Genomic DNA, 13,782 nt, shown 5'->3' with positions numbered 1-13,782 from the left:
TCTGCCGCGTGCACGGCGGTGACGCAACCAGCGTCTGGTCCCCGCGTCTCAGCACACTCGGGCACACATGCACGGGTGCGGTGCACATGCACACACGTCTGTACCTGGACACGCGTGTGCACGCTCACATACACGCACACCCACCGCACACGCACATGCATGCACACACTCGTGGGCGTGCACATCCCCTGCCATCCCAGAGGGAGCCTTTCGGGACGTGTGTGGAACAGGAAGCCAGCCACACTGCGGGGCTCCGTGCTTCAGAGGCAGGCCAGGCTGGGGTGGCCTCAGGGGTGCGGGGGTCCTGGGATCCCGGTGGACGCTTCTGAGTGTGGATGCCCAGCAGGCGTCCCGGGCCTTCCAAGGAAAACACGCCACGGGGCCAGCCCGTTTCTTATCCCAACGCGTCTATATTTAGCGCTGAGTAATTTAGGTATTTGTAAGCCCAACCAAGGGCCGTTTTCCCTGAGCTGGATGTTTTGTGGCTGCTTTGAAGCTCTCTGCTGAATCAGAGCCTTCTGGAAACCCACACGTGGGCTCTGTGCTCCCAGAACAGACACACTCAGGCCTTTTCTGGCCCAGAAGGGGGCTGGATGTCTGCCGGAAGGGGCAGGGAGCCAGGCGGCGTGGAGGGGTCTTTCTCCTGAGACTTCTGCGGAGGTCACTTTGGATTCACACACAGTTGTAACAAATCAGAGACGGTCCACGTGTCACTCGCTCAGTTTCTGCAACGGTAGCCTCCTGTGGACGTACGGCCGGTATCACAACCAGAACGTCCACACGACACCGTCCACTGCCTTACTCTGTTGCTGCGGTCCCGCGTGTGTGCGTGTGTGTGGAACTGTGCAAGGTTGTCACACGTGCGGGCCGTGAGCCTCCTGCCCCCTTCAAGGAGTCCACGTTTCCAGGGCCACAAGGAGCCCCTCCTTCCCAGGCCCACCACCCGCCCCGGACCGTGAAACTGTCCCCCGTCCCGACAGTTCTGTCATCTGAGATCCGTTCTGAAAATGGAACCGCACGTCCCGTGACCTTTGGGGATTGGCTTTTTTCACTCAGTCTAACTGCCTGGAGACCCCCCCCCAAGGTATTGTGTGTATCAGTGGCCCTTTTTTATTATTATTATTATTGCTAAGTAGAAAGTGTTTTGAAAATCTGAAATCTGGGTCACCTGGCCGGCTCAGTCGAAGAGCGCGGGACTCTTGATCTCAGAGCCATGAGTTCAAGCCCCACAGTGGGTGTAGGGACGACTTAAATAAATAAATTAAACCGGAGGGGGGGGTGGAGAAGGACGGACAGAGGGACGGACAGGGGGACGGACAGGGGGACGGACAGAGGGACGGACAGAGGGATGGACAGGGGGACAGACAGAGGGACGGACAGGGGGACGGACACGGGGACGGACACGGGGACGGACAGAGGGACGGAGGCTGAAAGCTGCCTTTACTTGTGTGCGGCCCCCTGGCTCCGGCGACCCCGAGCAGACCGTGCCCGCTGCGTCGTGACAGACACAGGCTGCTGCTCGTTCCTGGCCCAGTGTCTCCCCCGACTCCTGACCTTGGGCCCTGTGTCTGCACAGACACCCGTGCGGGTCCCCCGGGAGCCTCCTCAGCCTGGACGCTGAAGACACCGAGCGGGTCGTGCCGGGGCGGTGGGGGGCGGGGCGTCCCAGGCATGGTGGGGGTTGAGCAGGATCCAGCCCCGCCCCCGTACCAGGAGCCCCCCGGTCGTGGGATCCCGAGATCCCGTCGCGCTCGGCCCGGTGTCCTTGGAGGACGCGCGCAGCCGTCGGAACCGCTCTGCCAGAGCCCCCAGAGGAAGACTGCGGGGAACGTCGCATCTTCGCCGCCCAAGCAACGGGGAAAGGGTGCACAGCTGAATTACGAAACTTAGCGAACGCCGCTCGTCCGGTGCTGGTGTGAACGCGGGTGGGTGGCCCGGCCACTCTGGAAGACAGCTTGGCGTCTTCTCTGAAAATTGAACCCGAAGTTCCATCCCTCAGCGTTTATCTCAGAGACAACCCCTTGGGTTTGCGCAGAAGTCTGCGCACAATTTGGGGCAGCTGCATCGTGAGGGCCCAAAACGGGAACTGGGCCAGACTGACCTTCTGCCGGCGAACCGCGGGGCTGCCGCGGCTCTGGGCGGGGGACCTTGACCTTCTGCAGGTGAGCTGCATCCGCCCCGGGGGACCGCCGCTCTGCAGGGAGCTAGCCATGCGCACGGCAGTCTGGGTGCCTCTCCTGGGTGCCCGACGGTGATCCCGTCGGGGAAAGCCAGTCCGGGAAGGTTATGGTCGTACGGTTCCACTTACACACCGTTCCTGAAATGACAGAAGTTTGGAGAAGGAAACCACATGGGTGGTCGCCAGGGCCGGGGGGTGCGGGGGACGGGGCGCGGAGGGACGCCCGTGTCCTCTGTGCCTGCGTCCCTGTGCCTTGTGGTTTTGTAAGACGTCGTCATTGGGGAACCGGGCACAGGGATCTGTCATTCCCTGCCGCTGCGTGGGAGTCAACGGGCACCTCCAGATTTTAAAGTCATGAAAAAATAGATCCATAAAAATACTCGGGAAGGAAAATCGGTCACCCTCAAACACGAGCAAAGCCGGAATCATTGGTGCAGCAAAAGGTTGGTCTTCTCGCTGGGCGAGCAGTGGGGAGGCCCCCGACCGGCCCCGAACCCCTGAGACGTGACAGCCGCTTCCTGAAGCTGTGGGGGTGCGAGCACCGCTGGGTGCCACCTGGTCATCGAAGCCGTAGGCACCCCCATTGCTGAGCAGCAGCCCTCGGAGAATTCACAGAAGGGCTGCTCGGGGTCGAGAAGAGGGTTTCTCCGCAGTCGCTTACCCGCTGCGAGTGGGGGCTGTGAGCCACCCTCAAGGAAGGCATCGCGGGGTGAATAGCGTCCCCCCAAACTCACGTCCACCAGAACCTCAGAATGGGTCTTTACAGATGCAGGTAGTTAGGAAGAGCAGGTCACGGCTGAGGGTGTCCCGGTGAGAAGGTCACGTGAGGCAGAGGTCGACCAGGCAGAGGTCGAGTGGTGTGGCCGCACCAGCCGCTCGAGGAAGAGCCTCCCCAGACCCTCGAGGGGGGCGCCCAGCCCTGCCCCCGCCTGGACCTCAGCCCTCTGAGCTGCAGAATGTGGGAGAACGGATTCCTGCTGGGCTCAGCATCCTAGTCTGTGGCGTTTGTCCTGGCCTCTCCGGGACAACAGAAAGCTCGGGGAAACCCCGCCAAACCAAGTGGGCTCCCTTGTCGACGGATGACATGGATCCCCCCTCCCGCCCCCAGAAGCCTCTCCCGTGCGGGAAGCAGGAGCCCGCGCTCCCGCCCCGGCGGCCTCCTGTGGGGGCCCCGGTCACGGCCGGGCCTGACGAGGGAAGTCGGAGGCAGGGACCCTCGCAGACAGGAGCCACGGGCCTCCCCCTGCGCCCAGCTGCGCTCAGCGGGGTTCTGACAGGGCGGGCCATCCTCCGGGCAAACGAGCCTCGGGATGAAGGACAGGGAGCCAGACCCGGGACCCACAGCACACGGGGCCTCCTGGGGGACCTGCCGTGGTCCAGAGCCGGTCCTGAGCCCCCCGGGGCCGTGTCCGGACACATCTGTGGCTGTCACAACTGGGACGTCATGGCATCGAAGGGTGGGGGCCCAAGATGTGCCTGGGATGCCCCCAGACCGTGACCCTGCCCGGGGCCAGTGGTGCTGCGGGGCACGGAGCAGGGCAGGGATCACAGAACGTGCCCCATGAGTCGCTCATTCTGAGTCACCCCCGTGTCAGTGCTGGGGTTTGGTCGACGGCCCTGAAAGGCTTGATGGTCCCATCTGGGGAGCATTTACCCCACTAGCACAGGGGGGCCATGGAGACGCCTCGGCTGGGCCTCCCACCGCCCCACCCCGGGGACATGGGCACGGGGGCTCAGGTGGAGGCTTCTGGGTTGGGGGGAGCATCCTCTGGCCACGGGGCCGGGGCTTCACGAGCCAGCTGACATCCGTCTGCTCCCCCCGGCAGCTCTCTGGACAGCGGGGCCGGCGCTGATGGCCCACGATGTCAGCCACTAACAACGTAGCCCAGGCCCGGAAGCTGGTGGAGCAGCTGCGCATCGAAGCCGGCATCGAGCGCATCAAGGTGAGCTGGGCGGATGGGTGGAGGGCGGGGAGACCCCTGGGGGCCCTGCCCCAGAGCGGGCACTGCCTTTCCCCGAGCTGGGCGGCCTCGGGCCCCCCACAACCTCTCTGAGCCTCCGTTTCCTCAGTGGAAAGACCCAACTGATACAAAGCCTGTGCGGGGGGAGCCCGAGGCAAGGCTGAGCCCACCCCCAGACCCGGGGGTCCTTCCCTCAAGAGCCGCGGCCCAGAGAAGGGAGGACCCTGGGCTCCGTGCCGGCTTCTTCACTTCTGCGTTGTTTGGATTTTTTGAAATAAGTGTGTTTGCTTTTTATGCTAAAAAAAGAAAAAGGACAAGCAGTTCCTGCTCACAGACACTTAACCCTTCAGGGACTAGAGACCCACACCAGAGCTCGTTCTAGTTGGGCCCCAGCTCTGCAGACTCAGTCTTTCCAAAAAGGGCCGGCGGCCCGGGTGTGGCCTCTCCCGGGAGAAAGACGGTGCCTTTTCATCACACCCGAGGGCACAGGCCAGGAGGACAGGTGTTGAGAGAGCCAGGGGTTTTTTAAGGAACTGGCTCACAGACCGGGGGGGCCGGCAAGTCCAAAATCTGCAGGGCAGACCGGAGATCCAGGCCAGGGTTGACACAGCCGCTCAAGTCCCCAGGGCCACCTGGAGGCAGACTTTGTCACCTCTGGAGGCCTTCAACTGATGGCACGTGGCCCACCCACGTTGAGGCCTCGTCTCCCTACTCTGTGTCAACCCATTTACATGTTAATCTCCTATAAGAATGACCTTCCCAGTGACATCTCCACTCGGGCCCTCTGACCTGGCCAAGTGGACACGTGAAACCGGACATCGGCGGCGCGGGGCTGTTCAGACGGATTCTCTGCGCACCTGCCACTCTACTGAGTGAACGTCCTGCTGCCGCGGAAGTTCAGCAGCGGCGGCCCAGCCCCAGACTGACTGACACCTGCCTGTCAGCCCCGCGGGTGGGGTGGGGGGCTCCCGCAGCCCCCCGGGTTGGGGAGGCAGCTCCCGGGAGGGTCTGAACGTTCCAGAGCCCTGAGCATTCAAAGCATTCCTTCTGGCTGAAGAAAGAGAAAGGCTTGAAAGCCGCGGTTGCCGCGGTTTGCTGGCGGAGAGCGCGATTCATTCCGGCCCGTTTGATGTGCTGGAGGAGTCCTGCCGCCCTTGAACGCGGAAGAGGGAGAGGACGGGACCCACCCTCCCACTGCGGCCCCGCCTAAGGCTTTCCATCCCCAAACCGGCGACCAGAACCACAAACATGGGCGCATCTGAAAAGCCGGCAGGGCCAGGGCCTGGCAAGGGGCAGCGAGGCGGGCATGGGGGGCCCGGCCCTCTGGGCAGAGCTTTCCTGTTGACGCGGGGGCGTGAGCGGGGGGCCACACGCCTGAGCCACCGCATCGGTTATTTCCAGGGTCCGGAGGCTATTTTTGTCGTTTTGGAGGGTTGCTTTCCAAATACAGCTCTAGAAACCAAGCTCATCCGCGGCGGCGGCCCTGGGAGTGCCTGCGGGCTCGGGACAGTGGCAATTGTCAGGTTCTGTGGGTAGGAGTGTCCCCAGGATGAACCTCGAGACCAGCCTGCAGACGGGGCAGCCCTGGGGACGAGGTTGGGCAGCCCTGGCTTTCAGGGGTGCAGGGCCCCAGACCACAGAGCCCGAGGAGAGTCCTCACTCCCGCCGGTTCTCCCCGGTCACCCCCGCTCCTGGCACGTGGGGAAGCAGGCTCCCCTGACCGTTCCCACCACAGGGAGGAGACCCAGGGGCCCCGGATCCCTGAACCCCAGTGCCCAGCCCCCAGCACTGCTACGGAGAGTGGAGTGGGACGGTGCCCACCACAGCCCCAGATGCGCACCCTAGAAGGTGGGGTGCAGGGCTGGGCTGTGCCCGCTGCTGTGACGAAGCACCCCTTTCCCCCATCAGCTTTCCCAGGGTCTGAGTGGCCCTCTCTGCACCTGCCCCCTCCTCTTCTGGGGACCCTGAGGCAAGTGCCCCAGGTGTCAGCTCCCTCGCCCAGGTCACTGCCCCCAGCCAGCTCAGGGCCCAGCAAAGGAAGGCCCAGGAATTGGTGTTGGGGTCCCTCCGATGCTGGGATGACTCCTCCTCTGCCCTCCTGTCTTGGGTGGGAATGGAGTCTTGGTCTGAGTCCTAAAGAGGGCTCCGTCTCTCTCTTGCCTGCGGTGATAACACACTCATTTGTGCAACCACTGCCTGCCTCACCCTGTTCCAGAACATTCCATCTCCCCAAAAGGAGCCCGTCCCCATCAACAGTCCCCTCCCCAGCCCCCACGAGCCTCCGTCCCGTCCGGAGAGGAGCCTGGTCGGGATGTGTCAGACGCTGGACTCACACGCCGTGTGGCCTCCTGTGTCTGGCCTGCGCGTCGTCCGTCCTTGGGGCAACACATGGGGGCCTCGCTCCTGCTGGGGCCGGGGATGCTCCCGTGTGTGGGTGGACAGGCCGGGTGTATCTGTCCCAGTGGGTGGACGCTGGGCTGTTCCCGCCTCGGCTGCAGTGGACATGCGCGGGGCAGCCCGTCTGACCTGTCCTCTCTGGTCCTTGTGCCCACGTGCAGGTGTCCAAAGCCTCGTCGGAGCTCATGAGCTACTGTGAGCAGCACGCCCGGAGCGACCCCCTGCTGGTGGGAGTCCCCGCCTCCGAGAACCCCTTTAAGGACAAGAAGCCTTGTATTATCCTGTAGCCGCGTCTCCGGGAGTCCCTCCCTCCGGCTCCCTCGGCTCGGGCGTCCATCCCTGCGCCGGCAAGCGAGCCATCTCCAGTCCCAAAACGCTCAGTCCCCAAGAGAGGCAAGCAGCCGCCACCATGGACGCGGCAAAATGCGTCCTCCGGGTCTAGCTGGAGCTTCAAGCTCAGCAGCGCTGTCCTGTCCGGGCCCCGTGGGGAGACGCCGGGGAGCCGCGGCCCGTGGGGAGCCGCAGAAATGCCCGAGTGACACGTTGACGGCGTCCGGAGGCTCTGGGCCGCCATCGGGGTAGTGGCCGGGCCGGGTGGGGGAAGGAGACAGGGGACCTGGCGGTGGCCCCGGACACCCGGCGCGTGGCGACCCTCGCACCATTGTCCATTTGTGGAAACACGGGCACCCGGCGACGCTGCTGCATTTGCGCTGCTTCTCCCCGAGCCGCCCCAGGTCAGGGGTGCACGCAGGGCCCCGCGCACGGCTCGGGAACCGCGTCTCCTCTCCGCTGAGCCCAGAGCCCGCAGCTCCGCGTCACGGGGAAGGCACCCCCAGATGGTAGGGGCCGGGAGGGGGGCTCTGTCCGTGCAGCGCGCCCCGCGTGGCCTCATGTCCCCCTGCGCCGTGGCTCCGGCGTGGCATCGGTGTGGCACGTGGCCCCCGACAGCCCCGCCGTGGCCCCCAGCCCTTCGCGGGGACCCCAGCCCTCAGGGAGGCGGGTCTCCAGGCCCCTGCCTGGCTCCCGGGAGCGGCTGCCTGCGTCGCGGCCCGTTTTGAGCGCCCGCGGCGAGGTGGGCAGCGCGAACCGTCCGTGCTCGGCCCTTCTGGGCAGCCGTGTTGTGTTCTGTTGTGCTTTCCGCTTTTGCCTGTGGCCGTGGCCACTTTGCAGACGGGAGGGCGGCCTGGGGAGGACCTGCCTCGCAGGTCAGAAGGCGTCTGGTCCCGGAAGCAGCCGTGGGCCCCGGGGGTAAGATGCCTAACCCGCTCGCCTGCCCTTCCGCGACTTTTCTTCAGTCGCTTGGCCCCTGTGACGACCTGGACGGTTCCAGGAGCAGGAGGCGGAGGGAGGGCCCGAGCACACCCGTCCCCCACCTGCCCCACCCTTGCACCCCTGCATACCGCCCCCAGGAGGGTCCTCCCCTTACAGGCCGGGGCCAGGGCCTCGTGCCGACCTCAAGGCTCCTGCTCCCCACCCCCCAGCCCTGCAAGTGCCAAGGCCCAGACCCCAGCAGCGCTAAGGTTTGGGGATGGGGGGGACATGTCCCCATGCGGGCTGGCTCCCCAGGGCGCAGGCTATAGGGTCCAGCCTTGCTCCCCGGCTCCCAGCTCTCTCCGGCCGGTCCGGGAGCACCAGGGGTTTGGGGGAGCCCAGTGTCTCCAAACCTGCCGTTGGACGGGGGAGCTGCGAGGGCCCGATGCCCTGGCCGCCTTTCACTGGGCGGAAGCCAGCCGCCTACCATCCCCAGCTGAGCAAGGAGACAGAGCAGAAGCTGTCCGCGGCGGGGAGGCCAGGGCCCCAGGGATCCGCCCCGAGACACCAGACCGGGGAGGCGGTTGGCCGAGCAAAGCCTGTCCGGGCCCCTTCTGTGAAAGCCTTAATCCCTGGAGCCCGTCCTTCCCCTGCGTTCCCAGCACTCCGGGCTGGTCCTCGGGCCGCGGGTCCCCAGCGAGGACGGGAGGCCCTGGTCTCAGCCCACCCCTCCCTACCGGCCTTGTCCCGCTCAGCCTCACCGCGTGTCCCCAGCCCGCGGCCCAGGTGCGGTTGAACAGAGTCAGGGAGCCCCACAGCCAGCGGCACCCCCAGCCCTGGAGTGAACCCCAACTCAAGTCAGAGCCCCCGGGGCTGAGGGGTGGGGGTAAACCAGCCCCAGAGAGGGTGAGGACAGGCACGCCCCCAGCCCCGGCCACCACACCCGCCCAGCTGCCTCCCCCAGGGGCCGCCCGGGACCTGAACCCCGGGAGGCGGCCGTCCCCACCGTGGGGGTCCTTCCAGCTCCTGTTCTCCTTCTAGAGGACGTCTCCGTGTCCCTAGTGTAGACCTCGAGCGCCCAAGCCTTCCCTGGCCACGTCCCGCAGGAACACATCATGTGCCCGGCGTCAGCCGGAGCCGGCGGAGCTGGCGCCACGGGCCTGGGGGAGACCCGCGTCATAGGGGGGAGTGAAGGGCACCGTCCCCAACACACCGAGTCTGGGGGTCCCCAGGGGGCTGGCAGTGGGGCGCCTCCCCTCCCCTCCCCCACACCAGGAAGGAGCTAGAATGTGCACCCTTCCCCACAGGTGACCCCCAGGCCAAGATTTAAGTGACTGGGGGCGTGACCCCTGGCCTGGGGGATGTGGACCGCGGGCGGCACAAGGTGCGTCCTGCCTGCGACGCCGGCGTCCGTGTCCGAGCGCTGGGCCTCCGGGCAGCTCCCCCGGCTCTGCACGGCCCCACTGAGCGCGGGGGGCCGGGAAAGGCCGTCAGCCTGCCCCGAGGGCGAGGGACCAGGGGCAGTTTCCCGGCCAAGGTGAGGCCACCAAAGGTCGCGCTGGTCCTCCAAGAACACCTACAAAAAGCCAGCCTGCCACGGAGTCCCCGGAGAAGCAGCCATACGTCGGGCCCTGGCCCGCTTCCTTCTCGGTCCGTGGAAACCATTGCCAAACGTTGCAAAGACCGGTTCTGGTTTGCAGAAGCCGTCCGTGGCTCTAGCAGGTTCTACCCCATCTCCTTTGGGATATTCAGTGGCTTTTATTTCTGATTTTTTTTTTTTTTTTTTAAAAGGGAAAAAAAAATCCTGGTGCACCACACCCACTTTCTTGCAGTGTTTTAATGTTGTGTGGAATCGTTAATACAGACTGACTGATCCCCGGCACCAAGGCTCCCTGGTCCTCTCTCTGTGCCGCTGCCTGTGGGGGCTGGGGTCGGGCGGGAGGGCGGGCCGGGCACGGTCGACGGGCTGCCCCCCACGCGTGCACCCCTTGCCGCTAGGAGGGGGTGCGTGGATGGAACGTGGCTTCAGGCAGCCCCACAAGGTGGCCCTCAGCCTCCATGGGCCTTCCAGTTTGCAGCGAGAAAACCTCAGAGGGGGGCTCCTGGGGGCTCCGTTATGAAGTGTCTGCCTCCGGCTCAGGTCATGCTCTCGGGGTCCTGGGATGGAGCCCCGCATCGGGCTCTCTGCTCGGCGGGGAGCCTGCTTCCTCCTCTCTCTCTCCCTCTGCTCCTGCTTCCTGCTCGTTCTCTCTCTCAAATAAATTTAAAACGAAAACTTCAGGCTGCCCTGCGTGAGGTTCAGCACGCCTGAGCCCTGTGCCCCCGGCTCGGGGTGGCCTCCGTCTAGCATGGGCCGCCCTCGTCGGGAAAGTGCCTCGCTCTCCTGAGAGCTCGGAGTGCCCCAGGCCCGGTGCCCCCACCGTCCAGTCCACCCAGCGGCCACGCTCGGCCCCCAGAGACCCCAGGGGAGAAGGCGAGTGGGTGGTGGTCCCGACTCACACCGGACTGTGGGGAGAGTTCAAGTTTAGTAACAAATCTGTCCACGAAAGATGCTGACCTCCCGGCAGAGAACTTTGTGTAGAACATTTACAGATCCAGCTTCATAAAAATTATCCTCTTTGCGTCCCAGAGCATAAGATCGAAATGAGTTCAAAAACCCAAACACAAGACTTGCCCCCGATGCACCATTCCCACGTGTGGCGCCCACAGCAGCCGCTCACAGCACGGGGAAGGGGCCACTAGCCGATGAAGGGCACACACGGCACGGCCCGTCCCCACGTGGGAACACGATCCAGCCCCAGCGAGAGCGGCCAGACCCAGAAGGACCGTCCCGCAGGTCCCCATTCCCAGGAGGGCCCAGAGGAGTCCCGTCCACACGGACAGAGGAGGGGGTGGGAGCCGGGGCAGGGGTGGGGCGTGGGGAGCCCGTGCTTCGTGGGGACAGAGTCTCCGTGTGGGGGGATGGAGAGTTCTGGAGACGGGGGGTGGGGTGGCTGCAGGACGGGGCCGGTGTGCGGGCGGCCTGGCCTCAGAGCGGCTGCTGGCGGCGACAGGCGAGGGCCAGCCCGGGACGAGGCCTGGCGGCTCTGCTCCGGGCCCGCACCTGAGAGGGATGCGGCACGCGTCCACAGAAGGCCCCGGGGGTGTTCAGCGCTGCCTCTGTCATAACACCCCAAACCCGAAGCCTCCCGGGTGTTCCACGGCGGCTGCAGAACACGCGGGAGCCGTTCGTGCCCCGAATCCACTCAGCAGGTTAGGGACCTGCTGCCCCCAGGCCAGTGGCCCGGCAGCCTGCCTGGGGCCCCCGGGCACATGAGGGCATCCTGGGAGGCCAGGGCACCGACCGCCGGCTCAGGAGCGGGACCCGAGGACGCGCACACCCCCCTCCCCAGAGCCCGGGGGGTCAGGAGTCCTGCAGGGACACGGAGTCAAACACCTGCAGATGGGGGGGTGGGCTGGGCTCCCCGGGGTGTGGCGGCCTCACAGGCCCCCCAGCGGCGTCCCCGAAGCCATGAGGAGCAGGAGTCACGCGGCAGAGGCCAGGGTGAGAGGGCCGCGCGCGAGGACCCCAGCCCTGGGAGCTTCTGGAAGAGGCACCACCACGAGACCGCGAACGGATCGGGGGGCCGGGGAAGGGCGGAAGCACGAGGGAGTGAACACAGGCGACCTTAGGGCAGGGACGCGACCCCGCAGGACACAGACACGGTGCACTGCGCCTCCGAAAAGGTAGAAAGAGGGCCAGAGGCCACACTGAGCCCCCACCGGGAGCGGAGGCCCCCGCCACGGGCTTCTGGTCTTCACTGGGCTTATTTCCCGCCGTCAGGCTCGCAAACACCCCTTTGTTTGGGGGGGGGGGAGAGTGAGGCAGTTCAGGAGGAAGCCACGGGTGACCCGCACAGGCACCCCAAAACCTGCCTGTTTCTGAGCCTCGGGCCTGCACACTCCCATCGGGGGCCCCTCCTGCCCAGAGAGAGTGGGTGCCAGGGCTTCGGGGGGCCGCTGTGGCAAAGGACCAGGCCCCGGGTGGCTCGAACCACAGGATTTACACTCTCGACCTCGGGAGGCTCCAGGGAGGACCCTCCCCACCTCCTGCAGCTCCGGGGGCTCTTGGTGGTCCTTGGGGTCTCTAGGCTGGAAGCATCACCTCCTATCTCCACCTTGTGGCCACCAGTCCCCGTGTGTCTCCCGGAGTCCCTCTTCCTGGAGGGACCCCAGCCCCTGGGTGCAGGCCCCCCCACTCCAGCAGGACCGCATCCTAACGAACATCTCCAAGGACAGTCAAACGGCAGGGTTCCAGGTGGGCAGAAATTTGGGGAAGGGACACTGGTCAACCCAGTGCGGCAGATTCTTCTAGATGATTGTGCGGGGCTGCGGAAACATCTCCGTGTGTTCCCAGCAAGCTCATGTCACTGATTCACTCACTACAGTCCCGGGGTCCAGAGTGAGGCCAGTGGACCCACGCGTTATCACGGCACAAAGGAGGGGACGGGGCTCCAGCGGGGGTTGGGGGGGGACGGCGGGTCAGGAAAGGCTTTGGAGAGGGGCTCCAGCTAGGCTACCATGGTGGGCGGAACTGTGTCCCCCACAAACTCTATATTCAAGCCCTGCCCCCCCCCGAGCCCCCCGCCTCCGAACATGCCCTTTTTTGGAAATAGGCCATTTGCAGAGGAGCCAGGGCTGGATTGGGCCCTGGGCCCTACATCCAGTGACCGGGTCTGCGCAGCAGAAAGGAGGGAGGTTGGAGTCCCTAAGCCCAGGGAGACCGGCGAGAGGCTGGAGCTGGACACAGTCAGAGCCAGAAACCCAGCGCCGACCACAGAGGCAGCCAGTTCACAACGATACTCGGCGTGGTCGCTCCACGAGCACCGGTACCACGTCCAGCCCATGACGGGAAAGACGGCAGATTCGGAGTCACGAAGCCTCTCAGTGGGGCCAGCTGAATGATTTGGTTCAAAATGAAGAATTTCAAGATGGTGCTAGGAGCGTGTTGGACCACGCGCCAGCGCTCCCGAGCTCGGGCCCCAGGGACGCGCAGGACCCCCGGGCACGGCCAGCCCCCCTCCCAGTCCTGGAGCTCCGGAAAGCGCCTGGCCACGGCCTCCAACCCTTCTTGTATCCCCAACCAACTTCTCGAGAAAAAGACACGATGCTCCCGATTCTACTTCACAAAACCTCGGCTCCAGAGGGAAAGAAATCCTGTGCCCCGTTCAAAGCCAACGGACATTTTATTTATGAAATTAAGAGGCTAATCTTGAACTCGGGATCACGTCTTAGCGATGTCTGTGTGCATCTCCGAAAATGACCTCAGAGCCTCTTCTGGGCTTTGATGGTCTCCCCAAGAGCAGGAGGACGGGGAGGCACAGACGGACGGGGTTGAAAGACTGCCGTCGCTTTGCAAATAGCGACCGAATGTTTTCTTCAACGATTGCTTTATCCTGTTCCGGTATTTCCTCCTCCTCTTCTTTTAAATTTTTTTTATTGATTTTAAGTCATCTCTGCGCCCAGCATGGGGCTCGAACTCAACGCCCCTGAGATGCACACGCTCTCCAACTGCGCCAGCCGGGTCCCCCCCCGCTTCTTCTTCTAAATATATATTTTTTAAAAATCCCAACAAGCGGAGACAGCCCCGCTTCCCTGTGACCTTGAGCAAGTCCCTCTAACCACCGGCGCTGGGTTTCAGGGTTGAAAGCGAGGCCAGAAGCGCCACATGAGACCTTCTGGGAGGTCTTTCGTCATCGCCGAAGGCTCAACGCACCGCGAAGACAGAAGCCCTCGCGGCAGTGACGCTGCGTCCAGGTACCGCAACCAAGAACTGCAGGAGCCGTGAGGGCCCTGCAGCGGTTCTGGAACGTTCTTTCATTTCCGTGACTTCCAGTTCCTTGCTCTGCCAAAGGCAGCAAGGGACACAAGCGCACAGGCGCAGTCGCCCCTGCCGGACCCCGGGCTGGGGTCTCTGGGAAGCGGACTGAGCCGTGTTCGGGAGCTTTCCCGGAG

General features: G+C 64.7%; 1 protein-coding gene across 2 annotated transcripts in view; it reads left to right on the top strand.

The window, feature by feature from the left end:
• GNG7 (G protein subunit gamma 7) overlaps positions 1 to 9,670 on the top strand; it is a 113,899-nt gene extending 104,229 nt beyond the window's left edge. For both annotated transcript variants that reach the window (XM_032359067.1, XM_032359073.1), the window contains 2 exons: positions 4,006 to 4,122; positions 6,699 to 9,670. In XM_032359067.1, the coding sequence (XP_032214958.1) occupies positions 4,042 to 4,122; positions 6,699 to 6,824 (207 nt within the window). In that variant the 5' untranslated portion in view covers positions 4,006 to 4,041 and the 3' untranslated portion in view covers positions 6,825 to 9,670. The remainder of the gene's footprint in view (positions 1 to 4,005; positions 4,123 to 6,698) is intronic.
• Positions 9,671 to 13,782: the final 4,112 nt, after the last annotated feature.

This window comes from Mustela erminea, chromosome 1, assembly GCF_009829155.1.
Source record: "Mustela erminea isolate mMusErm1 chromosome 1, mMusErm1.Pri, whole genome shotgun sequence".
Taxonomy (NCBI): Eukaryota; Metazoa; Chordata; class Mammalia; order Carnivora; family Mustelidae; genus Mustela; species Mustela erminea.
The sequence above is the reverse complement of the archived record's forward strand: the minus strand, read 5'-3'. Positions and strand labels throughout refer to the sequence as shown.